Raw genomic sequence first — 26,637 nt, 5'->3', positions numbered from 1 at the left:
TTTGTTCAGATTGTTGATAGTTCAACATGATTGTAATGTAGGGACTTAACTACTTTAGCTTCTTTGTTTGCTTTTGTGACCATGTTGCCTATCTTAACAGCCCTTCCATCTAAAGCCAACCAGTCCACGGTCATGGCAGCAGTGGATTCCAGTTCTCAGAGTCCCCAAAACCAGTTAGCAGAGGCAGACTGGTACTGGGGTGATATCACAAGGTACATCAATGACGTTATTGTTAAGCACATTACACGGCAATTTGTGAATGACTATGACATGTGATGTGACTTGTAAGTATGGGATTGTGTATTATTTTGTAGCTCTTATAAGCTTACAAGCTTCTTCTTGAACAGTTGTTTTAGTAAATGCAGTGATTAGAATGACAGCCATATCAATATAATTAACACGGTAGCCTGAATAAGACAATGGCAGTGAGAAATAACAGGTCACAGAATGCATTAAGTCTTATTGAATGGTTGTTTGATGTATTCAGAGAGGAGGTGAATGACTTGATGGCAGACAGGCCTGATGGCACGTTTTTAGTCCGAGACTCTTCCAGTCGGATCCAAGAAGAATATACCCTGACTCTGAGGTAAATGTACACTCTGTTCCAAATCACACTGTTATACTTTGGTATTAATGTTTATGTGAGCATCTACTGTACATCTCTCTTGACACGAGCTTGCCTCAAGACAGCAAAAAGTTTATTTTAAACATAATGAAAAAAGAAAGGAAAAACTGCGCCAGACATTTATCATTTATAAAACAGTAAATCCTAGGATGTGAAAGAATTAAAAAATATATATTTGTTTGTTCCCCCTGCAGGAAAGACGGTCAGAACAGGCTTATCCGGATCCTCCATGGCCAGGGGAGGTTTGGGTTCTCTGAACCTCTGGACTTCTCCTCTGTAGTGGAGCTGATCCAGGTCCACAACAGCCAGTCTCTGGCCCTGTACAACCCCCAACTGGACACGCCACTGCTCTACCCTGTCTGCAGACACCAGAAGGTTGGTGCATCACAACCCTTTGTATCTACAACAAGTGTTTTCTTTCTTTCTTTCTTTCTTTCTTTCTTTCTTTTTCAATCTGATTGATTGATTGATTGATTGATTGATTGATTGATTGATTGATTGATTGGGGAGGGGGCCTGTGTTTGTTTGTACGTCTTAGAATTTTGAAAAAGATAACAAGGTACAGTAACAACAACATCTTTAAATGAGAGTTTGAAAGTCTTAGCTAGCTGTCATTCGTTTTTGCATATATCGGATACTAAATAACATAACAATTATTCTAAGAAAAGAAAATACTTTGGTGTTAAGGGTAGTTGTATTTTGGACTCAAAAACAACTGTTTGTTACTGTAAATTATAATTCCAATTATATTCAAATCCCTCCTTTTTCTTAATGCCTGAATGTCCTGTATTGTATGTTTCCTGGTGTCCAGGACCAGCAGTACCATGAAGACAACATGGGACACCAGTACCACGAGGAGAGCAGAGAATATGAGCTGCTCTATGAAGACAACACACTCGGCTCAAAGGTACAACATGCAACAGCTACGACCAGCCAAACCATGACCCCCGTCTCCCGTTCAATGAAGACTGCTACATATTAAGAGAAAACTATTTGTTCCTATAGCGAAAGCTACAATCGCAATAACTAGCTAGCACATCTGTAGTTGTTGGAGGTGGTTATTTGAAGTACACAGCACAGGTTAGGACACTAGATGCACCGCCATCTTTATTGCATTTTGGAATTTGTTGAAATTACCTCTCTCTGCCGAGAGATACAATTGGTAAAAACTGCTGATTGTATGCTTTAACTTATTATGTCTAACAAATCGTCTCTGTTGGGTGGAAACCTCATGTCCAAAACTGTTACTGTATTTTTCAGGATTCAAATTCAAAAACGGCAAAAGTAGCAGATGTACAATGTAGTACAAGCTCAAAATGTGTCGTTTCAAGCTTGTAGATTCGCTACTTTTGATGCTTGTGTGTGACACTGTAGTATGATCAAGTAAAGTAGAGAGTTAATTTACAAACAAAAAAACACAAAAAGTTAGAATATGGAGACAATGAGGTTTCTGCCCGACAGCAACAAAAGGTTTTGTATGGTTTTAGTTGAGTATGTCATCTTGAACATAAGATAAGGCTGTAGAAAACATCCAAAGTGTAAGTGATTGTGTATGAAACGTGCTGTCCAGGCTCCCCAGAACCTGCAGGGGGACCGGACCATGGAGGCCTTCACTGAGGCCATCCAGATGTTTGGAGATCAGTGTGAGAGCGGAGAGCGCTACATCCACATGTTCCCAACACAGGAAACACGCAGGTACAGTACACTTCACAGTGCACACACCTATAGTATAGACAGCATGCACGCACGGGCACAAGCATGCAGCTGCACACATACAGTACAAACATGCACACTGACTTCACAGTACGCATGCTGCTTACATCATGCAGACATCTCACTTTACAGAACAACAAGAAATAAATCTTGTTAAATCATTTAAATGTAATTGTCATTTATGTATGATGGATAGTGGTGGAAGAAGCACTCACATTTATTTTTTACTTAAGTAAAAGTATCAATACCACAATGTAGACATACTCCTTCAACATTTACTTGAGTAAAAGTACAAAAGTATTAGGCATCATGTTTTGTAATAATGATCTAAATCTACAAAGTAACTACTAACTAAACTTTTCAAATAATTGCAGTGGAGTAAAAGTACAATAGCCTACTTGCCTCTGAGATGTAGTGCAGTAGAAGTACAAAGTATTGACGGTAGGAAATACTTAAAGGGGAATTTCTCCCTAAACCTTTTTTTTTACAAAAGTAAGTTGATAATTATGTATATTGACCAAAAATCCATCCAAAGTCCATTTTAATGATCTTTGCCATGCCATACAAATAAAGGCTTTTTTTCACTTGACTGGAACAGAGTGCCTTGGACCCCTTTTGATATTTAGGGTTGATTGAGTGCTTCTGTGTCATGCTGTGGACTCCTGCTCTTTCCAGGGTCCAGAGTGATCCTGAGGAGGAGGTCCAGTGGCGCTTGGAGGAGGACCACGATGATAAGAGGGGGTTGGAGGAGGAGAAGGGGCTTAGGAAGGAGGCGGCGTTGGAGAGTAGGGAGATCGCCAGGATGCTCAACATCCTGAAGCCTGATTTGGTTCAGCTGAAGAACATCACAGATCAGTATATTGCGTGAGTTCAAAACCTACAGGAACTGATGATGAGGCTCTAGCTGAGGTTGGCTGGTCTCCGACAGTACAGTACTTTACATTCTTATTGGCTCTTTACAACTACGAAGTGTTAAGCCAGAACCTTTGCTGAACTGGAATAATCCAGAACCCATGAAGTTCTGCGTTAGTTTTATGTTCACGTTTAAATGATAACATGAAGCTCACCAATCAGTCACCACATACACTTAAAACCTATGCCCCTGTTTACTCGAAAATAGCCAGGCTACAGGCCTACTCACAAAGCCGTGAGCCATACAATACATGCAAAGCCATACACCAGCCATGTGTCTTTTAGCTACTCTCAGTCAAATTAACTATTTTGCAGTATGCAGTTGCATTATCATCAGTTCAGTGATTATGTACAATTATGTGTTACACCAGCTCCTACACTATACTCATTTAAATGCAATAGCATACAGAACTCTTCACATGGGACTCTTCAGTCAGTACTGCTGTAGGTACTTAGCCTTGTGTAGCGATACTAATATCACTGCTGCCTGGGGCAATATGCATTACAAAGGCAGATGAAGGCATGGCTATGCGAGAACCACAGCAGAAGTGCTAACTAAACCAGTGGTTCTCAAAAGTGAGGTCTAGGGGCCCTCAGAGTTCCTTGAAAGGGTTTCAAATGGACCCTTACAGGTCTGTAACTCTGAGAGCGCACGAAAAATGTACCTTTACGGTAAAGGTCAATTTTTCATGCGCTCTCAGAGTGGCTTTACGGGCCTCCGAGTTATTATGGGGGTCCTTGAAATTAAAAAGATTTGAGAAACACTGAACTAAACTAAAACGTCCTCCTCCAGACAGTACCCCCTGGCTGATGAGCGTGCGTGGTATGTGGGCAGCATGAGGCGTGGTGAGGCTGAACGGCTGCTGCATGGACGCAGAGATGGAACCTTCTTGATCAGAGACAGCCAGTCACAGACGGGCTGCTTTGCCTGCTCCGTGGTGTAAGTGTTTCATTTATTGATACGACAAAATCCTTTTTATCACTACACTGGGGGTTTATTACTTTTTCCAAATCTGTGGTATAATGATAATGTAGAGTAATACAATACAGCCTACGATAAAATCTGAATATTATAGTAAATTGAGTCAGGAATTGTCCTTTGTTGGAGCTACTTCTATTGTTTGTCTCTGTTATGATGGCATTTAAAGCAATCAACTGGTGCCCTCCTGTGGTTCAATCTAGAAATGACAACTCTATTGTGACAAAAATACAAATAAAAATCATGATCAAATTCATATCAGAGCAGGGAATGTATTTATTAAAAGCTTTTATCTTTGTGGTCTAGTAGATATGTTTGCAAGTCAGATGCTGTGTTTACCAGATCCAGCCACAATGCACACAGGACATGTGGAAGGAATAAGGAATAAGCTAAAAATAATAATCTACTGTCAAACTTTTCAAACTTTGTGACTCATTGTTTTGTGAAACATGCACTATAAATAAATGTACTGTATGTAATGTTAACTTTATACAGTATTTAATTTAACCCTGCACGTCCCCCCTGCTGTGTCTCATGCAGCGTGAACGGAGCCACCAAACACTGTGTGATCAACAAGACGTCTTCGGGCTATGGTTTCACGGAGCCCTTCAACCTGTACCGCTCGCTGGGAGAGCTGGTCCTCCATTACAGCTGTACCTCGCTCGTCCAACACAACCCACAGCTGAATGTCACCCTGGCCTGGCCTGCTCTCTGCCCACAGCCCAGCTGAGGAACACCAGCCACAGCACGCACTGTTTCTCAACGTCTGGCCCGGGGGAACTGCCAGGTGTCCAAATGGACCCTTATAGGTCTGTAACTCAGTCTGAGAGTGGTTCCATTTGGTTCCATCTGTACACTCTCAGGTCCCTTTTCCACAAAAAGAACTTCTAGATCTGGTTCCATTCTAGATTCTTTGAGCCTTGGTGCTTTTCACAGAACCGGCCGCGAATCGGCTTGTGTTTCCACCCGTTTTAAGCAGAACCATTGTAATTGGGGGCAGCATTGGGGACCTCTCTAACCTGATTGGTTAGAGAGGTCCCCAATCTCTGACCTGATTGGTTAGAGAGGCCACCTGGGGAGCACGAAACAACGAAAAATGGCTGGTCGAAGTGGCCATTTCATTGGGGAAATGCAATTGTCAATGACAGATTGGCATATATTATAGTTTCCTTTTTCTTTCTTTTTTTTATGGTGATGTTTCGCTTGCTTTTATCATTGTTTATAATATCGCATCTGCATCTTCCAACCTGTAGGATAGTGACACACCCACTTTGGTTACCAGTTCAGGGCAAGAAAAAAACATTATTTGGTTTCCGGTGGAAACACTCTGAACTGGTTCAAAATTAGACAGGGTAGAGTAGAGAGTACACACTCAAGAGTTAAACTCTGAGTTAATGAAGGCTGATTTTACAGTGTATAGATCAGGGTCAAATGGGGGGGTCTGTGGCCCCCCCCATATATCATAACATATCAAACTGAGGGGCCGTAAAAGGAAAAAGGTGAAAATGTCGAGAATCACTGAGCTACAAAACACCCTATAGTTACAAGATTCATAGTGTCATGCTAGCACTAGAGAATGCACCTTTACCAGATTACCGATCAGACTGTTGCTGATGTGCAGGTTGTTGGGATACAGTCCATTACTTATTTCATGTGTTTTTACATGTGACATAATAATCAGGTATATGTACAGTACGAGTATGTAAACATACAGGCAATCCTGGCAATGAGAGGATTTCAATTTAGTTTTGTTTCCTGTACAATTGTCACTTTGCTATAAATATGAATTGTGTTTAGTATTTCTGTTAATGTGTCAGTAGCTAGCTTTCAAAGAGATATAGTATGTTATTGTTCAGTGCCTGCTGATGATGCCCACTAAATGCACTTCTCTTAGCTCTTTATCTTCGTGTTTTACTGAATGGATGCACTTCACATTATCTATTGCATTTTGAAAGACATGCAGTCAGACATTTTATTTTACTTCATCATTGGGGAAATCTGTGCAGCGTTTGGGGACCAACTCAAGTTGTATATGCCAGTACCTTGGTCATGGCCACTGGCAGGAGAGCCTAACATGCATGTTCTTTGGTGTGAGAGGAAACCCAACACAAGCACAGGGAGAGCATGCAAACTCAACCCAGAAAGGCCACCCTTCCTTGGGCCAACCCCCAGGACCTTCAGGATGCGAGGCAGCAGTGCTAACCACTGCATGCCTTCTGATATCCGCAGCTGTGAAATGGAGCTGATTTTGAACTTTAGCATGCCACCTTTGTGCAATACTGGAATGTATTTTATGTTGTATTATGAGGAGATGTAAGGTAGTCATACTATGTCTGTCCGTGTAAGATTTGTGCCAGCGTGCTGCAGGTTATAAAATTAAAGTTTTAGTGCACAATGACACATTCACAGACTATAAAAATGTATGTAGGGGGTCCCTGCTTTGTCTCTCTCAGCTATAAGGCGTCCTTGGCCTGAAAAACATTGAAGACCCCTGCTCTAGTTTATACTATAATACTCCATTTAACACTTATTTCACCCACAAATATCACTTTCAATATCACCATAAGTTCTTTGTTGTTTAACTATTTAATGCATTTTTCTTGTGTTGCATTAACACCAAGACGGGCAGTAGAAGTTATCGTTGAATGGAATGAAATTACATATGATTTCATGGAATTTGCCATTTTTTCTCTGTCAGATTTGTGAATTTGTATTTCTTGAAAGGGTTTTTAGAATTAAATGATTCTGGCCCAACCCATGTAGGCTATATTTTTTTGTACATGATTGAATTAGTTTTCTTATTTCTTTTGATATTATGATACATATATGGGGAGGGGGGTAAAATAATTTGACTGTAAAATGTATTGTTTGTGACCAAGAGTGACCTATTGCATGGATAATATTGATTAAGGTCACTTAAATAATCTACTACATTTGTTTTGGTTCCTTCTGTGACAGTGTTTTTTTTCTTTATTGTCTCCACCAGGCCGAAGGCATGGGGAGAGAGTATGTTTTGCACTCCGTCCGTGTGTCCGTGTGTCCGTCCGTCCGTCCGTCCTTCCTTCCGTCCGTCCGTTACCAGCTAATCTCCGGCACCGTTAACCCGGTCGATGCCAAACTTTTCACACACACTCCCTGGATGCCAACGATGAACCTCTGCCCCACATTTTCCAGAACGGCCTGTTATAGCGCCACCATGAGGCAGCTTTTCACATTTTTTACCTAAAACTGCACCGATCTGCGTGAAACGTTGCATGCACACTCCCTAGAGGCCAAGGACAAACCTTTGACCTGCATTTTCCGCATCTGCCTTTTATAGCGCCACCAGGAGGCCGACTTTTGTAAAACACATTTTTTGATATTACTCCTCCAGATTCTGTCCAAAAATCTCACAAATCGTTACACAGTATCTCTATGGTCATGTGCTCAAGTTGGATCTGTCCGATATTTCATATTCCATCCTGATTGGCTATAATTGGCTTTCACAGTTTGCAAGATTGCCCCATTTTGAACAAAAGCCTCAAATCATGAACGCAGCATGCAATTTACGTGAAATCTTTCACACATTTTCTTACTAGGCTGAGGAATATATCCCACCCTTTTCACATTGGCCTGTTATAGCGCCACCAACAGGTTGATTTTTGCAAAACACATTTTTGGAACAAAATGCCTCAAATCATCCAATTGCCATCAAAGGCAAGAAATGGCAATCGGTACACATGATCTCTGTAGTCATGTGATCAAGACGGGTCTCAGATTGTACACTGATTGGCTAAGTTTTCAGGAGTGGCCCGTTTTGTACAAAATGCTGCACATGTCCTGCTCATCCAGAATTCTATCCTCAGAGATGCTATGAGTGATCTGGCTCTGCATTTCCTCAACAAAATGAAGAGAATTGTTGCAAAAACAAATAAAAAAAAACATCCTCCTAAACATTTTGCCAAACATCACACACACTCCTCCTGGTGGAGACCTGTGCCCGGAAGGGCACTTTTTCTAGTTGCTGTATGTTTTTCTTGTTAAAAAAAACAAACATTATTGTTCATGTGCACTTTCAGAACTTTGCTGTTTTTCTTGTAATGATATTGAAATGTATTGTTATTTTTCATGTCATGTCATACATCACCCCCTATAAGCATATCCCTTTTGGACTAAGTGTTTCACTGTAGGCCTACTCTGTTGCTGTTTTTACATTTCTGTGTAATAAACAATCAATCAATCAATCAATCAATCAAAACAGTATCCCACCAATAACTCTATGATCACCTGGCAGGTGCCAGGAGCCGTCCCCAGCACCCCACTTTGTCTTTCGCCCCACACACCTGCCACCCACCAGAGCCTGTCTATATCTCTGTTGCCACCCAAAGACTGATTTGATTTTGTGTTCAGATGATTCAATCAGCAATAGGAGGAGAGATTTCCAGGAGGAGGGACACACAGACTGCTGGCTAGCTCTCTACCTATGTCAGTCAGTTCCAACATTATTCCTTCCACAACCATGAAGAAATATTCGTCGTTATTCGCTTTATTGTTATGTTTTACTGCCAAAAGTACTTGTTCAAAATCGCACCCCTCACCGTCCTGTCCTTATCCACCGTCTCAGTGGTGTCGCTCTTTGGAAATCGCCCTAGAATGCAAGGTAATGTAGCCTACTGAACATTTTATTTTCAGAATGAATTAGGCGTAGGCTAATTGGTTGATTCGCGGCATTATTTGAGTTGAATTTAAATGTATAGACTATCAAGTGTATTGCATTACTTTTAAGTTGTTTGCAGTTTATAGGGGATAGTTTAAATCCTCATAGCTGTTCTGTTTTAGGCTACCGTAGCCTAACTTGTCCAGATTTTAAGCATTTCAAACACTTGAGAGCCCAATTCTTTATTAATAATAACCTACGGTATTCTAAATCAGGGAAACTACTGGAATATATAGTTGCGTATTATCTGTGTATCCTACTGTAAATAACGCTATTCCCAATTAAAGCCTTTAATAATAAGACGGTCTAGTCTACAGCTAGTTTAGTGGAGTTTTGTGTTAATTAAAGCAGTCAACGTCGTCCTTGTTTGCAAAATGAGAATCATGCTTTTGAAATTGGGCACCAAACGTCCTGCATTTCCGCAGAAACAACGTGACCTTCATGTCAACCTGAAGTAGCCAGTGCATGCAGCCTCGTTTTTACGAGTTGGAAAACGAGGCTGCACTTCAGGCAGCACTTCAGGCCCGGCTTGGACAAAGTCTGGCAATTCTGGCATGATGTGGCAGCCAGAAGGGCATTTGTGGGCCGGTGAGGACCACAAATGCCAGGGCCGATTTCCTGTGCCAGTCCGTGCCTGCTCATATAGTAATAGTAGCCTTTTTGTTGTGTTCATTATAAAGCAGAGGTTTCTCAGAAGCAGTGTATGGTTTGGTTTTGTGTTGTAGTAGAGTTACAGTATTAAATATTAAGCATAAAAGGACAAGTGTAATAGAAGTGTAATAAAAGGCACAAAAGGATACAACAGTCTATGAAACACACAAGCATAAAAAGAGCAAAGCACAACAGACAGAAGGGCTCTGCCCAAGGATCTTGGTAGATATTTAGGTTCAGAATCAGAAGTCATAATGAAATGCCCAAGATGGGGATTAATTGAGGGACGGTCCCTCTGTGTTTAGGTTCAGAGGCACTTGTTTCTACTGTTTATGTTCAGAAGCAGTATGTTGTATGCTGTTACTATTTTATTATGATTTCAAAAACATTTTAAAATGGTGAAAATAGGCAATCTATACAAGCTCACAACACATTGCAATTGGCACAGCTTTTAGATCTGCTATTTTCACTCATTTTGTGACACTCTTGTAATAGGCAAATGTGAAAGAAAATAAAAGCCTGGGTACCGAGGCTACTCTTGTAATGATGAAGTATACTTAATTCACGACAAAACGTTAAAACGTTGAAATATGTAGATACAAGCTTTTTGCCTGACAGCGACATACATCATACATGGTGTCTCTGTGTTCAGGTTCAGAAGCAGTGTATGGAGCTGAACGCCACAAAGCGCAACTTGGCTGCGGTGCCTCCGGTGGTGGTCACCCTGTACTATGAGAGCCTGTGTCCAGGGTGCAGGTACTTCATCACCCAGCAGCTCTTCCCCACCTGGACCTTGCTAAAGGACATCATGATTGTCAACCTGGTTCCCTTTGGGAATGCTGAGGTAGGCTATAGGCCTGCACTTGTTCCACTATATGCTGGTCTAAATGCTCAGCGTGCTCTGGTTCACCTAACATCGGCCCTTCTTGGAGATGAGATGAGATAAACCTGTAGGATACTAGAGAAGTGCAGGTGCCATAGCAGCAACAGCAGCCAGGTTGAGGCTCAACTGTTTGATGTGAAGACTGCACACTGCAGTTATACAAAAAAGTCACTAGATGGCACAAGGGTTCTTTGCAAAAAGCCACCAGGACTAGAATGGTTTTAACAAACATTTGAAATGGAAAATATAATTGAACATTATATACTTGACTTGAGTTAGGGCAATACTTGGTACGTGTGCTCTCTTTCCTTAGACTAAATGGCTTTTTTGCCAGAATACCCAGATTACCCACATGTCGTTACAATGCTTGTGAGATTTTAGATCGGCTATTTTTGACTAAATGTTCCCCCAGAATAGGGATGCTGGGGTTCAAGTGATTAACAGTAACACAGGTAATTTGACTCATTATACTTCTGAAACGGTTAGCAAGCATTCATGTGGACACTAGTGCCTATAACTTAATGTTGATATGACACATGTGACTATCAAGACAATAAAATCACTTCATGTCAAAAAGATAGGTGGCCCTATCAGAATATATAGTATTTAACCACGGTTTATTATGCTAATGCTATATAGGTTAACTTTTCTGGGGACAGTGAAGGATGGGTCTGAAAATAAGACCACTAAAGAGGAAAAGCTGTTTGAACGTAAAGGAATTGAGCCCTAGCATCCATATTCTGGAGTGGACAGCCACCGTAAATGGCATCTACAAGTTCAAAAACACAATGCATTGTGAGCTTGTAGATGATTTTGGTGAGGAGATTTGGTGTAACACCTGAGTTGCAACTGTACGTGCCAAGTACAGTTGCAACTCAGGTGTGTTGTACTAAGGAGATTTGTGGCAGCGGTGGCCGAACGGATAGCGGCGCGGTCTTGATACCGGAAAGTTCCTAGTTCGAATCAGCCGTCCGACACGTTAAAACTTACCACCGCTGAAGTGCCCTTGAACAAGGCATTGAACCACTACGATGAAATGTGTTCTATGAGCAGGGCCTGGCTGGAAACAAGTTCTTGAGCTTAGCCCAGATACCCTGGGTAAATATAGATTTCATTTCATTTCAAGTGTTTAAGTGAAGAGTCATTCCTGCTTTTCTTATAGGAAGTTCCATCTGAAAATTCTCCCTTCAGCTGTCAACACGGGCAGCCGGAATGTCATGCGAACATGATCGAGGTCTGTATGCTGTCAGATTGATTCCCCCTCAAGAGCACACTGAATGTCAGTGAAATTTATACTTTGTTATATAGGGGAGAACGGGGTAAGATGAGCCAGCGGGTAAGTTGAACCACCCCCTTTATCTAGAAAACTAGAAAACTGTGTTGCCATGTGACCTTAAATCTAGTAAGCATCCATCATTTACACCTGGCTGTGAAGTTAGGAAGCACATGAGGAAAGTAGAAAACATTCTTTTACACAAAAAACAGGTTTTTGTCGGTAAAAAAAAGAGTAAAATTTCGACACATCATGTAAAATTACTGTTATACAAAGCAAAATGTACCTAGGTCTAAAATGTAATATCATACACGTTGATGATTTGCCAATGGATAGAACCATGTGAATCATTTAGCAAATAAATGGTCTGAAGTAACCTATTAGTCATTGTTTTCTAAAATGGAGGCTGGGGGTAAAATGAACCAATGTCCGGGGGTAAATTGAGTCAATGAGAATCACTATTCATATTTTTTTTATTAAGTCTTTGCTACTCAAATTATACTGAATGACCTTTAATTTGCATGTACATACTCATTTAAGAGAAGTTGGCAATATTGTAAATATTGCAAATATAAGGTTCTGAATAACAAACTTTATTTAATTGTCTTAATATTGTTTAAATAATAAATAAACAAATAAATAAGACTATTTGCAAAAGGGAAAGGGTTATTATATTAGTATCTATTAGTGAATACATTATTTGTTCAAGTTTAAGCTTTTAACATTCAAATATCATGTGGTTCAACTTACCCCTCGACTTGGATCAACTTACCCCTTACCTGGGGCAAATTGAGCCACATTACCACTTCTTTTTTTAAAAGGTCATATTTTCATGGCCCTTTGTCATAGATGCTTACTCATCATTTCAATTGATAGAAGACATCCTGAAATATGGGTAGATCATTAGACTTTACTGCCATCTCATTTTGCCTTGCTTCCAGGACAACTTAAGCAAAAAGTGCTTCATCTTACCCCGTTCTCCCCTACCATTTTCAACAAAAAATATTTGTTTGTCGAGAAACACTTGTGCGAAAGGGTTGTGCAAATACAGTAAGAACTTAATAATCAAGGAATGATTACATAGTCATAATGTGCCAGGTGAAACATATTATTATTTTAGTAATGTGTATGTTTCTTTGTGGCAACCTCGCGGCCGTTGTTTGTGTTCGTTTCGATGTTCTGTGCGTGGTTCAATGACTGTGGTTTGTTGTTGCTGTCCATGCAGTTAGCTCATAACATTAGCAGCTGTTGTCGCGTCGAGCTGCGGCCGTACAGTGGCTGGCTGGCTGCGGTGCGGAACTACCTATATATCATGACCAGATGCAACGCAAGGTTATACCAAAGTTCAACTTTGCCTTAACTGCTCATTCATTGTTGTAAGTCAGTCTGGGTTGGAAGTTTCTTCTAAATGTTTCACATGTTTATGTAATTTAAAAAAGGAAGTAACCAGAGTGAGCAGTACACTCTTCAGTGCTGTTCGTCATGGTGAATGATTCACCATGTATTTATACAGTACAAACCTAAATGATACTGCTTTATAATGTGTTCTCCACACAGGCTTGCATCCTACACAATGTGGCCCATACAGCCTTTCAGGTCATCAACTGCATGGAATCAGCAGCTGACATTCTTCTTGCAGCTCAGCCTGTAAGTACTGAGGGAAACCTCACACTGGCTTTTGACAAACTTCACTTTCAACACCTACTGTGGCCAAAACAACATGGCACTTGCTTGGTTTTGTAATTATATGGTAACACAAACAAAGGGTTTTTGTATATTAACGTGTGGTTGTCGCAGAATCCCGAAGAAGACTCTGGCTTCTGCACACTGTTTGAAAACCAATGCTACACAGGACAAAGGATCCTGTGTTGTTGGTAATAACATGCGTTGTGTCCTCCTGACCCAGTGTCTGCAGCTATATGCTCCATCAACATCCTGGGCCGTCATAGACTCCTGTGTAAAGGGAGGACAGGGACTCAAAATAATGCACATCAACGGTGCCATGACCAGAGCCCTGAGCCCAGCTCACACACATGTACCCTGGGTCACCTTCAATGGGGTAGGTCGGTGGTTCTCATTAAACGTTTTTAATTTGAAGGAGTCAAGGACCCCCTTAACTTTGAGAGTTACAGACCTGTAAGGGTCCATTTGGAACCCCCACAAGGAACCCTGGGGAATCCCTGGAATCCACTTTGAGGAGCTGGGGTAAGACCACTCTGGACTGTGGGTGGACTGCCATTGGCTGGGTTTCCCAAACGCATATAGTGTAAGACTTGTAGTGCTGCACATGCTCAGATGCTCCTCTCGGCCACACACAGAAGCCTGTGAACATAGACATTCCGTGCATTGATGTGCCATGCAATGGTATGGTAGGCCTGGTATGGTATGCCTCAGGTCTACCATTCTGAAATTTAATTTAATAATATTTGGACTGCTGGACAGCTGACAGTAGGCTCTCTTTACTCTTAAAAATATCAGCATGTGCAGCACTTATTCTTACACCATATGCGTTTGGGAAACCCAGCCTTTGTCTTTAGGGCTGCAACTATCGATTGTCTTTTAGCGATTATTCTGTCCATTACATTTTTGTTTATTGAGATGTAAATTATCAACAAATTATTTTGAAAAGATTTGAATGATTTGTTTTAATAATGGACTCGTGAGCTTGTAGATCTATCATTTTTGAAAATCAATTGTATTAAATTAAAATATATATTCCTTAAATAATCGATTAGTTGTATTAGCTGTTGCACCCCTACTTTTTGTGACCCATTGATTGTCTTTTTTAAGCACAATTACAGCTTGAATGGATGTACAGCGAAAGGATGATTGTATATGTTCAAGTCATGCAAGTAAATAAGGTTTACAAACAAGAGTGGTAATCTTATATAAATCTAGACTCTCTGTGGTTGCAGGAATACACAGAAGAGTTTGAGGGTAAGGCGATGTCGTCACTCTTCAATCTGGTCTGCCAGCTCTACAAGGTGAGAAATGTGGGGCTTTTTGCACCGGCCACTGCCATCTCTCATACTTAATGAAATTAACGAAAGCACCTGGGGGTGAAAACTGTCCCCATAAAAATCTCTTCTTTTAAGTCTCTTGAGTTGATTGTGACCCTTTCCAAAAGGTTAATCTGTTCAGGGTGTATTGAATATCCCTCCAAGTTTCATGCAAATCCATGCAATTTGATCTTGACCAGCGATGTCCAACTGCTGGTCCATGAACAAGCCTATGTCAGTGATTCACAATTCACAAACTCTTTCTGGACCAGGGCCCACTTCAAAATCTCAAAAGCGTTTTATATTACAAAACATTAATAATAATGACATGGTAGTTTTTCTTTAAAACCTTGGAAAAAAAACCCAATGTTTTCATTGTGAGACTGCATAAATAGGACTTAATGCTACATTGGTTCCATTGATCCAAGCTGGAATACAATCTATTGATTGATCATTAGAATAAACATGCTCTGAAAATGCCTGCGGCCCACCCATCTGACCACATAACAGCAGTGGTTAGATGGGTTAATCTGCTGTGGTAAGTGGTTACATGGGTGGGCTGCAAAGTGCGAACGCTTTCAAGATTTTCAAGTGGTCCCTGATCCAGAAAAGGTTGAAAACCATTGGTTTAGACTAGAGAATCGAGTGCAACTTGTTTATGTACAGTATACAGTCCTTGCGTACGTACAACGCATCTTCCTCCCAGGTCTAGAATTGTATCCCTTCTCTCCTGTGCCTCAATGGGCTATATGCACACAGAATAACTCTTCCTACTTCAGTTCTTCCTTCACAGGTGTTACCGATGATACTAATTAAGGCTGTTCCATTTAGTGTGCAGTGGTTCTCAAACCTTTATAATTTCAAGGACCCCCATAACTCTGAGAGTGTACAAATGGAACGAAATGGACCCGTAAGTTACATACCCGTACGGTACAGGCCCGGGCCATTTGGAACACTCAAGGACACTTTGAGACCCACTGGTGTAGCAGAGCTAGTGTTTCCAGTGAGGCAACATAGAGGATATATGCGCGTGACATCATCATCATACCCAGAAGTTATGCGGGAACGCCTACTGAGTGGCTTTCTGGCCTTGACAGCCCATACATCCAAACAGAAAAGTCCTATCTGATTGCATCACGTTAAACAACATTAAACTCACATTGCCACTCACTTTATGCATGCACATACCCTGTATAGCAGCACCCTGACTCTGTTTGACCAGAATGGAACGTACACGTATATTCTTTCTACGTCCGAGCATAGACATGGTAACGCCCCGCCTGCAATAATATAAACAATATTAGTTTGCCTCCTCTACAAAAATTAAAGTTACAAATTACTGTTGCGTGTTGCCATTCTCTTGTACTTGTATTATTTCCCACCACGGAGTATAGCCTTGCATCTCGGAGGACAGGCAAGACGGGCAGTGTCGGTAGGCCAATCAGAGGCAGGCGGGGCGTTACCATGTCTATGCTCGGACGTAGAAAGAATATACGGGGAACGTACAGCTAGCCTTCATTAGTATCAGCAGTAACACCTGTGAAGGAAGTAGGGAAGGGGCCCAAGTTATTTCCAAAATGGCGTGTGCATAGAGCCCATTCCTCTGTGCCTGTATGCAAATGTCTTTTGATATTTTAAAACGCATTATCACATTCCATATGTTCGTTTTCTCAGGGGGGAACGCCCTCAGCTTGCACTGGAGCCCAGGTGAAGTTGGACCGGAGTCTATGCTTGAAAGATTTTTAGGCTGTAAATGCCGCATCAATGAATCTGAACTGTTTATAGCCCAGGGGTATGTGTTTTAGTTTGACTAAATAGCAAATAAACATTTTAAAAAGGTTACATATAAATATTCTGTTTAAATGGGTTGTGATGTTTGTTTGTAATGCAGTAAGTAAACAAAATATTCAGTGACACACGCATTGCATGCATATCAAGATGTTCAATTCTCGGTTCTGATTGCAGTCAGTGAGTATAGTGTTAAGATAGCTGACTAACTATTCTGTAAACACATCTCCATCGTCCTAGCTTCTCTTTCCTCCAGAGCTTGTAGATTTGAGCACAAGCTCAGCACCTTCCTGGCTTGTCTTGGCAGTCGTAGGGACTACTTTTTTGGTTATTGCTTGTAATTGTAATGCAAAATTCTTATTAAAAACATTTAATTGGGATGTCTGATATTCATGTTACCGCATTTGTCACAATTTAAGTAAGTAAAGCAATAAGCCATGAGTTTGTGGTTTGCTGTGATTTTACCACAGCAGGAGGTACTCTGCTCAGCTTAAATAAGGTTAATTGAAAAAATACCAGACTCACACTCATGGCATAGCATGCAAGATGCAACATACCAAATCAAATATAGACTCTACTTGTGAACTGCAATCTGTTGTATTTTGAGCTATTCCAATTACCCAGATCAATTTAACTGAATCCAACTACTTACATGTCATGTTTATTGCAACAAACACCAGTTAATTACAAAAACAAATGGCAGTGCTTTGAACAATTTAGGTTTGTTCAAGTACAAATTAAGAATTGACATTGTAAGACTTTTACAACATCATGCTGTATGACTTATTTTTACAAAGTATTGTATGACTTGAATATGCTTTTCCCATATCAATATAGGAACTGAACTAAAACCAAGGAACAGGCTATGTGATGTACTGTAGTTGGCAGGATTTTACTGAAGAAAATGTAAAATTGTAATCATCACTGAATCATTGCTTTTCTTCCACACACAAGGCACTGTTTTAGCACTCCTTTAGCAGCCATTGCTTCAATATTTCGGCACTCTTGCCCCAAGGTTGGTGCCCTGAGCTGCAGCACCTAAAGCCCTTGCATCAAAGACGGCCATAGAGTTGTATTGGGGTACGGCTGCACCCCTGATTTGCATATCATGGCTGAATTGGTCACCGATGTCATCAAAGTAGTTGTCGGCAAAACGCAGCATCTGGTTGACAGCAGTGAGTAGCAGGATGTCACAGCACTGGTCCAACTCCAGCTCCTCACTGTAGTTCTTCACAGGAAGCACACAGGACAGAGGAACGCCCACACGCTGGCTCACTTCCTTGGCCTGCAGCGCACACCACAAGCACTGGAGGTTAGCTTCGCTCATAATCATTCATCATAATCATTCAATCATTCATTCATATAATGCATCCTAATGTGGATTTACCTCGCATGGTTGTTATTACTAGGTTACTTTAGTTCAATTCTGTTTACATAGATTTACCAAAGTTCCACTCAGTTATGTGAAAATATGTTTATGGATGTGTATTTGAATACATATATAGAGGGTATGCGCATGCATAAAGTGAATGGCAGATCGAGTGGCAAATCGAGTGGCAAAGTGAGTGACAAAGTGAATTTAATGTTGTTTAAAGACATTTAATGCAATCAGATAGGACTTTTCTGTGTGGATGCATGGGCTGTCAAGGCCAGAAAGTAGTTTTTTGCCGCTCAGTAGGCATTCCTGCATAACTTCAGAGTATGATGATGATGTCACGCGCATACCCTCTATTGTATGTAATCACTATACTATAAGATACCCATGTACCCATCTATACTTCCTTAATAATGTCAATAAAGTCAACACTCAACACCAGAGGGAGTTCAACAGACCATGTGCAACCTAGATTTAGCTCAAACAAGGGATTAAATTAATTTCTTTCCTATGCCGCTAAAATGTATAACGCCCTACCAGCAGCCATTAAGAAATGTGAATCCCTTGACGCCTTCAAAACCGCTCTCAAAGAGCACCTCCGGACGGCAACAATTAAAAACTCGCCCCTGTAAAAAAAACATTTTCCCCTTTTTTACTTTCTTTATATGATTTCCTGTTTTTTCATAGTAGTGTATATTTTTACGTCTTTATTATTTATTTTGATGAATTGAAAATGGAGGACCCTGACAAGTCTTTTTCATGGTTTCGTCCTCAAAGTAGCAGTCTTTTTTTTGACTTGTGCTTTCGTTTGAAATTAAGCCCTTCTACATATTGTGTAATAAAAAAAATCGAGAGAGATTTATTGTAATATATATAATTCAAATGGGTAAAACAATAGAAATAGGTAAATCATAAAAAAGATTCTATTACTAATTGTCAATTCATTTTAAATATACAGTTGTGTTGCTCAAAGTTCATAGAAACTGCTGAAGATTTGAGTGAAAACCAGAAAGAACTTCACAAAACAGAGAATGTGTTGTGGGGGGACGTGCAGAGAATGAGGCAGGGGTGGAAATTCTCTAAAGGGCACTTCCCTAAAACGGGACTTTTGGCGAATGGTGTCGCGCTAGCTTGTAGATCAGCTAAGAACCCACACTCTTCAGCTACAAATTCTTTCAGCGCAAAATGCTGCGTTCAAGACAAGTTCAGGAGAGTTCCGAAAAAGGCAATTCTCCTTTGGGTATGGCAGGGAAAGGGGGGCATTCATTAGAGGGCAGTTTTTTTACAGGAAGGTAAAAGGGCAGTGGCTGTGTGTGTGTGTGTGTGTGTGTGTGTGTGTGTGTGTGTGTGTGTGTGTGTGTGTGTGTGTGTGTGTGTGTGTGTGTGTGTGTGTGTGTGTGTGTGTGCACATAATTGTGCTTAAGAGTAGAACTCACCATGGTCCTGATGTAGGGGCTGTGGTAAACATCCTTCAGGTTTTGTGCCACAGTGGGACAGGCTTCATCCACTTTAGTCAACAGGACCAACTGAGGGATCCCTGGAGAACACCATAAACAATTGAAGATGGAATGCTGTGACCCCCCCCCCCCCCCCCCCCATAACATGACCATCAGATACTATGATTGATTAAACTAGGAGAAGGATAAAAACAAAAAAACAAAGTGTTAAAATGATTTTATGTGGCCACACCCACCAGTTCGTAAAGGCCCCGTTTACACTGGCAGCCAAATCTAGGCTGAAAAGGATCTGTGCCACATCCAGATTGGAATCTGATTTGTTTAAATAAGTGTAAATGCAGACAGGTCATATACAAGTCACATGGAATCTGATTTTTTCTAGAGGTGGTTTCAAATCTTATTTCAGGAGATCTATCTCAGTCTGAATGCAACAACCTGATCTAAATCGATGATATCTTGATGATATGATAAAATTGGTATCCTGCCCTGAAAATGCATTTTCTGTTGCTGAGAGACAAGGAGACCCCGCCCTTACTGAACATCTATACAGCAATGATTGCTGTTAGAATATAAACCTATTTTAACACTTGAACACATTTTCTTTACCCAAGTGGTTAATCAATTTGTTGATACATTTGTTTTAAATATTAAAAAGTTACTTCTCGACTATTGAGAAAAGTATTGACAATCACTAACAAAAATATCCGATAGATGCAGCCATGAGATAGGCAATATGACAGAGGTGTTTGGGGGTGAGACCAACTGACCCATTAGGTTGACCTTCCTCCGAATGGCGGTCAGTTTCTCCTCTAGCTTAGTGGGCATGATGGAGACCTTGTTGGCGTCAATGACGTAGCACACACAGTGGATTTTGTCCTGAACACCCGGTGTCATGTTATAACCCTGGTGCTCTGCTTGCAATGGAACTGCAGAGTTGAACTACCATATGCATGTTAGGGGAAAGAAAATGAATTAATTTCTCATTCAAATTCAATACCATGGTCACATACACATAAGGTGCATAAATGCTAAAATGATAAGCATATATATTATGAGGAAAATAGAATTCTCACCGTCAGATATACTCAGGAGTGCAAACAAAGGCTACTAGACTACACTCTCTCTCTCTCTCTTCCTGATGGCAGCAACACTTTAGTTTTGTCTTTGGTTTGCACCATTCAACACCCCACACTACACTCAGCACACATCCACTCACCTACACTACTGATTTCACTGATCAACACACCCCATATCATGTTGAAGCTTTAAGTTGTTTATTGTAAATAAATATTGTTTCGTGCCCTTTTAAACAGCCGTGTGTCTTCCTCCTTTTATGGCCCAAGAGCCAGGTCATAACACATTGCTACAATTTTTCAAAGAGAGAATCACAAAGGGTTTTAAAAGGAGAATATTCATAGACCTCTCACCTGATATCTGTCAATAATGTGACCTTTCAGAATACTGCTTATGTCATCCACATTAAGCCCCGCCCCCGTGCTCTCCTCCATTCCCATAGTGTCGCACAAGATAATTGGCAGAGGTTTCCCGTCCCTTCCAGCTTTCACGTGGTAGGTGCGGTACTGTAAGGCACACAATGGTGGGTTATCAGTAGGTCTGCAACTATTTATTACTAGATGTTTAGGCCGCTATGTGGCAGCCTTCAAACCTAACCTAGTCCTATATATTGTGCAAATGAGGCACCCACAGGGGCCTTGTTAGGGACCCTGGATGTGGCTATTGTGATGGCAGATCCCTGAACAGTGTTTATTGCAAGTTTGCTGCTGATTGGACCGACAGACCGCATGTGGCACCCAGGGTAGGGGTCCCCTGAATAACCACACCAGGGGCCCCACATGGTGTGGTTATTGGGATGGCAGACCACTGAACAGTGTTTGTGCCAAGTTTGTTCGGATCGGAGCGCCAGTGGAAAGAAAGATTGAGCAACTATGTTCGATTTCATGACAAAAATATATAGATCTCATCATTGTTTACAATCAAGCTGTATGATTTGAAAATTGTGGGAGGCAACAGTCTGGCCACACGAGACTAAGTGAGCAGCGGTCTACCTGGGTGGTGAGGCTGGTGCCAGAGCTCCCAGCGATGGCCTGGCTGGTGACATGTCCTCTGAAGATGGAGTTGATGGAGTTGAAAAAGCTGGACTTCCCGGCTCCCACCGGTCCGATTAGCAGAACCCTGACCTGGGTCACAGAGCTGATGATGGGCTTGTAGCTCTGTATTCCTGCCATCAACTGTTTCTTATTCCTGTGGAAAGCAGAGGCCAACAGATGAACCTTTTCAATTTGTTTCAAATACAGCCAAATAGGCCAAAATGGCCTTCATCCACACCAAGCACTTACAATAACTGTATTGTTCACCATTAGTTGTGGCGTGGACACACCCACTTGGTTTAGAACTATATATATAGTGCTTGGTGTGGCCATCCCTTAATGCAAAATTGTGATTACTATTGTGATTAGTTATAAATCGATAAAGTGAGCATGTTGTCTCTAGTATTTGGTCTTACTCATCTTTCCAAAGAACATTCCGCCATGGCTTCTCAGTGCTGGTAAGAGTCACAGGTTTCACTGCACCAGGGACATCCATATCATCAACCAGGTAATCAAATAATGCAGAAATATTCTCATTAAGACCTTTAATCAACTCACTTTGGTAACTTGGGTGTGGTGCAGTGTTGGAGGAAGTACTTATTTTTAACTGAAGTAAAAATTGCAATATCACAATTTAGAAATACTTTGTTAAAATAAATCAAATCAAAATGCTATTTCACTTTTTCAAAAACAGCTGATCTACAAGCTCACAGCACGATGCTCACAACACTGTGAGCTTGTAGATCAGTTGTTTTCTGAATAGACAAAGTATATAGGGCTAAATTGTTTAATATATGTTTCTGTAAAAGTAAGTAACTTGTAACTCATGTTTTAAAATAATTTAAGGGGTATTTGCCTCTGAAACGTAGTAGAGTTAAAGAGTATCAAGAAATGGAAATACTTGAGTAAACATACCTGAAACTGGTACTTAAGTACTAGGGGTGTAACGATAAATTTTAACAGCGATACGATACAGTACGTATCACGATACATGGTTGACGATACCATACATGGATGATATTGGTTCATTATGGCGATCCGATCCGATCCGATTCAATGAATTGAAATTGATACAGTAATTTAAAATACTTCAAAAAATTGCTAAATACCGCATGCACAAAAATGTAGTATTAATACAATTAATTGTCTGCAACATAGCAAAACGATTCGATGCCGATTATTTGCATTGCAAAACGATACGATACAATACATTTCATTTCAATATACTTCGATTCTTGAAATTAAAATAGATTTTCCGATGCAGTTACTATATCGTTACACCCCTATTAAGTACTATACTTGAGTAAATGTCTGAAATGTACTTATTTACTTTCCACCACGGGGTATAGTGTTCTTGAAAAGCTTACCTTGGACTTGATACACCTCACATTCACTTATGCTTATTTGATTACCGGTATTATACTGGTAAGCAATAACACTAACAGTGCTATTGTCATAAAAAGATCCTGGGTGCCACTCAACATAAGGTTGGCCATTTGGTAAAAAAATCAAATCCTCTCCAAAGCAAGCGCCATAGTTATGTTTGTTCTGCAGGGCATACTGGGCACAATTTAACTTGAGGCCACAGCGCACCAGATTTTGCCCATTTCCAGGGAAAGTAAAAATAAAAGCCATGTCATCCGCCATATAAGCATCACCATAACCAAGTCCACGTCCACGTCCACGGACTCCACGGACTCCATGTACACGTCCAAAAATCGAGTCGTTAGCTTGGCTAAAGTTTTTGCTGGTATATGCTCCATAGATTTGGCCTGTGGTGGAGCAGTAGCCTATGGTGACAGTGGCCCCCTGGTTGTCACAGCATTGGTGGAAGGCAGTTGCAGTGAAACCATGGACAGTGGCTTTGTAAAGGAGGTGAAGATTCTTGTTTTCCAGGTGGGAGCAGATCTCCCTCTGCTGGGCCTGGTTTAGCCTTGGGTTCATGGTGGAATTGGATGGCGTCAGTAGTGAGGTCTAATGGTCTGAAATCTGGTACAGAAAGGCTCCGAAAGTGTTTTCCTCTTCAACTGCCAGAGACCTAAATGAGGACATGGTAGTACATAAAATAATATATTATAAGATAATAATACAAATCCAGAGCAGATAATTCAAAATTCCAATTATTTTATTATGTTGCTATATATTAATTGTTGTGTTATCAGTTTTGTAAGACATGTTACACCAACATTTTGCTGCTTGTACCTGTATGAGTGACATAAATACCTCTTGATTCTTGACTTAGAGTATAAGTAAATAGGCCTAGAGAACATAATTATAGAAATAATGCTTTTTTCTTTTCTTTTTTAGAAGACTTTCACTTATCTCTATACTATATTGTTTTGTCCAATACAGGACAAAGATTGTATAGATTGAGGTCCAAAATATTTAAACAAATCTTCACAACAGATCTGTGACCTAATACACATATCAAATTGGAGGTTTCACTATAACATATACTTATTAATTGTTAGACATGATTTGATCTGATATGGTTCAGAATGCCTTTGTCTGTATTGTAAGTATAAAGATAACAGTTCTTGTACTTTCTTTAATTTAATTTTGTCTTAGTTTACTTCTAGATACATAGGCCTACACTACAGTATCATGGCATTTCTCTGAGCCCATCACACGCACACCTTCACCTCTATCCTTATTCCTACTGCAGTTTCACTTTAGCTAGAAACAGCGAGGCGGCCGTTTCAGGGGAAATTGCACAATGCTAGATAGGTTTTCCTCTCTCTGGGTTCAATAGCTGATCTACAAGCTCACAGCGACACATTGTGAGGTTGTACATCCGTTATTTAAAAACACATTGAGAATAAATCGAAATATTTTGAATTTTTTAAAAACATTTAAAAAAAGGCACAAAATATGTTCAGATGGATGTCTGTGGACAATTACATATTAATCTGGGGTTCCTTGATGTGAAGAAATGTGGAATCAAGCCCAAATAAGCAACTACTATACACTTTAGATTAGAATCAAGCCCAAAAAAACATCAACCAGCAACTAAGAATAATTTATTTGCAAGTGACTTTACAGAAAAAACAAGTCAATTAAAGGTTGCTTATAATAAGCAGACATGGCAACACGGCCTGAAGGAAGCAAGGAGTAAAAGTACAATATTTGCCTCTGAAATCTAGTGGAGTAGAAGTAAAAGTATTGACAGTTGGCAAATTAAAAAAACAAAAACAAAAACTGAATCCTAACAATTGTACTTAAGTAAAGTACTTGGTTATATGTACTTAAATACTTTCCACCACTAGAAATGAAAGCAATTTGCACTATTCTATTTTATGGGTTGCAGACCCATACAGGTCGGTTTGTTTATATTAATTATTGATGTAGCTAGGGAGGACCCCCTGGCCGGACCGATCACTTTGAGAACCACTGCCTCACACTAACTTCACAACAGGGGGCATGTTAAAGTATGGGAAGAGGTATTTTATCTGCTGATAAAATGAATGAATAAAAACATGGACGAAACAAAATAATAATAATAAAATAGGATTCTAACCACAAAGGCAGTGGAACATATATCCAGTAAGGACATGCAGATGAATAAAACACATGCAGGCCTACTCAGAGTACAATATTGTGATAGCAAACATAATCAGATGTGTTTTTTCTGACCGGTATACTACTCACCAGGCTGTGAAGAAACACGGATGAAACTGTGTAAAGGTTGTCATGTAGCTAATAGCTATGAAGAGGCTGGCACAGGATCTGTTTGGAGCTGATGTGTTTATGTCTCTGTCTCTTTTCTGTGCATCAACTCCTCTGCCTTTACATTCCAAGGCATATAAGTCACATCTGCCTCTCTTTAGCTCTGGTCGATACTTCTCTGTGCCTTTGCATTAGAAGTAATGAGAGCTAGGTTGGAAGTACAAAGGGCAGAGCAATAAACTACCACGTGGGGACAGGTAATTGGTCTTTGCCAATATTTGCCATGGACAAGACATTGTTTGTTTTTTTTGTTACATAGGGCCCACTTCAAGTGCCCATTTCTCTGAGCCCACTTCATAAAAAATGTCCCAGTTCAGCTTCACCTCAGTTTCACTTTAGCTAGAAACAGGGTGAGGCTGTTTCAGGGGAAACGAAAGCAATGCACCAGGCTGAGTGTAGCCTCGGAAACCGCATCCGTTTTAGGTTGTTTGTGGTGGTGAAAGAAGTACCAACATTCATTCTTTACTTCAGTAAAAGTACCATCCATGTATGTCCCCTTTTCACAAGTTTTCAAAATGTTTTAAAATCTTTAGAAAATAGCAGATCTACAAGTTGTGAGTTATTGTCTGCTATTTTAAAATACATTACACTAAATTACATACATGTACAAATCTATTTAGTAACTAAAGTTTCATGCAAGGGCTCCTAACTTTGATCAGAGGTAAACAAACTTCTAAGCTGGAGGTGTGATGGTGATTGCGGACCCCCAGGCTATGGACATGTTCATGAGGACAGGGTACAGGGTCACAACTCACAAGTACAAGTAAGTAACCCCCCCCCCCCCCCCCCCCCCCAATACAATCTGAATGTTTGATTGTTTGAGGAGAGAGTCAAGACCTTTTTTATGTCTCTCCTCTCTTTTGGATCTTGAGCTAAAAGCTTTGCAAAGTACTGCTCTCTATGGTCACATTCTGTTCATCATTTGAACACACATCAGCTATATTGACAACAACACATGGTCATTTTGACTGCCTGGTTCAGAGGTCATTAGGCAATGGTTCACTCCAAACATGCTCTCAAAATAACAGAGGAGACTTAAGTTAACTTAAAGTTACACTATGTAACGTTCATGTTCTACCCTGAATTACATTTTCTTTTATTTTTTTTAGCATTGAGATAATAGAGCCAGTCTGCTTGCTCAGGGGAGAGCTTTAATTTTGACCTCCAGGCAGTACAGTAGCATAGAGGTTACCACTTATCAACCAATAGTGGTCAAACCAGACCAGGATGAGCAGGGACTCGGGAGACCAAATGCTACCATCACCCCATTTGTGTTGTGTAAGTTATATTACTCAATTAACACATTCTGTATAGCTTAAAATGTGTATATATATTAGTCTAGTCCTACTCATAATCTCTATAACAGCTAGTTTTGTTTCGTTTGTTATTGACATTTCAGTATTTCATTTCAAGTTCATATAAAGACAATAGATCATATTGATTATATTGGGA

At 40.4% G+C, this 26,637-nt stretch overlaps 3 protein-coding genes across 4 annotated transcripts; 2 read left to right on the top strand and 1 right to left on the bottom strand.

Annotated features, from left to right (window-relative positions):
* The first annotated feature begins 1,565 nt into the window (after positions 1–1,565).
* On the top strand, positions 1,566–7,472 carry LOC306926731 (phosphatidylinositol 3-kinase regulatory subunit alpha-like). Of its 2 annotated transcripts, none has more exons than XM_079506139.1 (6): positions 1,566–1,705; positions 2,196–2,320; positions 3,014–3,202; positions 4,044–4,190; positions 4,770–5,038; positions 7,216–7,472. In XM_079506139.1, the coding sequence occupies exons 2-5, from the start codon at positions 2,226–2,228 to the stop codon at positions 4,957–4,959; spliced, it is 621 nt and encodes a 206-aa protein (XP_079362265.1). In that variant the 5' UTR covers positions 1,566–1,705; positions 2,196–2,225; the 3' UTR covers positions 4,960–5,038; positions 7,216–7,472. The 2 variants fall into 2 exon arrangements, with proteins under 2 accessions (XP_079362265.1, XP_079362264.1); XM_079506138.1 differs by lacking the exon at positions 7,216–7,472 and adding an exon at positions 5,297–7,033 and having other exon boundaries at positions 1,567–1,705; positions 4,770–5,264.
* A 1,317-nt stretch (positions 7,473–8,789) lies between these two features.
* Positions 8,790–16,521, top strand: ifi30b (IFI30 lysosomal thiol reductase b). Its single transcript, XM_079505768.1, has 7 exons — positions 8,790–8,868; positions 10,229–10,420; positions 11,622–11,693; positions 13,290–13,379; positions 13,639–13,791; positions 14,648–14,716; positions 16,406–16,521. Exons 2-7 carry the CDS (start codon positions 10,244–10,246, stop codon positions 16,475–16,477), a joined length of 633 nt encoding a protein of 210 aa, XP_079361894.1. The 5' UTR covers positions 8,790–8,868; positions 10,229–10,243; the 3' UTR covers positions 16,478–16,521.
* Positions 16,522–17,507: 986 nt separating this feature from the next.
* On the bottom strand, positions 17,508–22,879 carry LOC306926259 (interferon-induced protein 44-like; the record flags this gene model as incomplete). The annotated part of the gene is made up of 7 exons (XM_079505526.1): positions 22,827–22,879; positions 21,876–21,936; positions 21,418–21,613; positions 20,779–20,931; positions 20,119–20,290; positions 19,331–19,431; positions 17,508–17,804 (listed from the first exon to the last, which is right to left on the bottom strand). Exons 3-7 carry the CDS (start codon positions 21,595–21,597, stop codon positions 17,508–17,510), a joined length of 903 nt encoding a protein of 300 aa, XP_079361652.1. The 5' UTR covers positions 21,598–21,613; positions 21,876–21,936; positions 22,827–22,879.
* Positions 22,880–26,637: the final 3,758 nt, after the last annotated feature.

This window comes from Electrona antarctica (genome assembly GCF_951216825.1).
Source record: "Electrona antarctica genome assembly, chromosome: 7".
NCBI lineage: Eukaryota > Metazoa > Chordata > Actinopteri > Myctophiformes > Myctophidae > Electrona > Electrona antarctica.
Note: the sequence above shows the minus strand (reverse complement) of the source record. Positions and strands in the feature narration are given on the sequence as shown.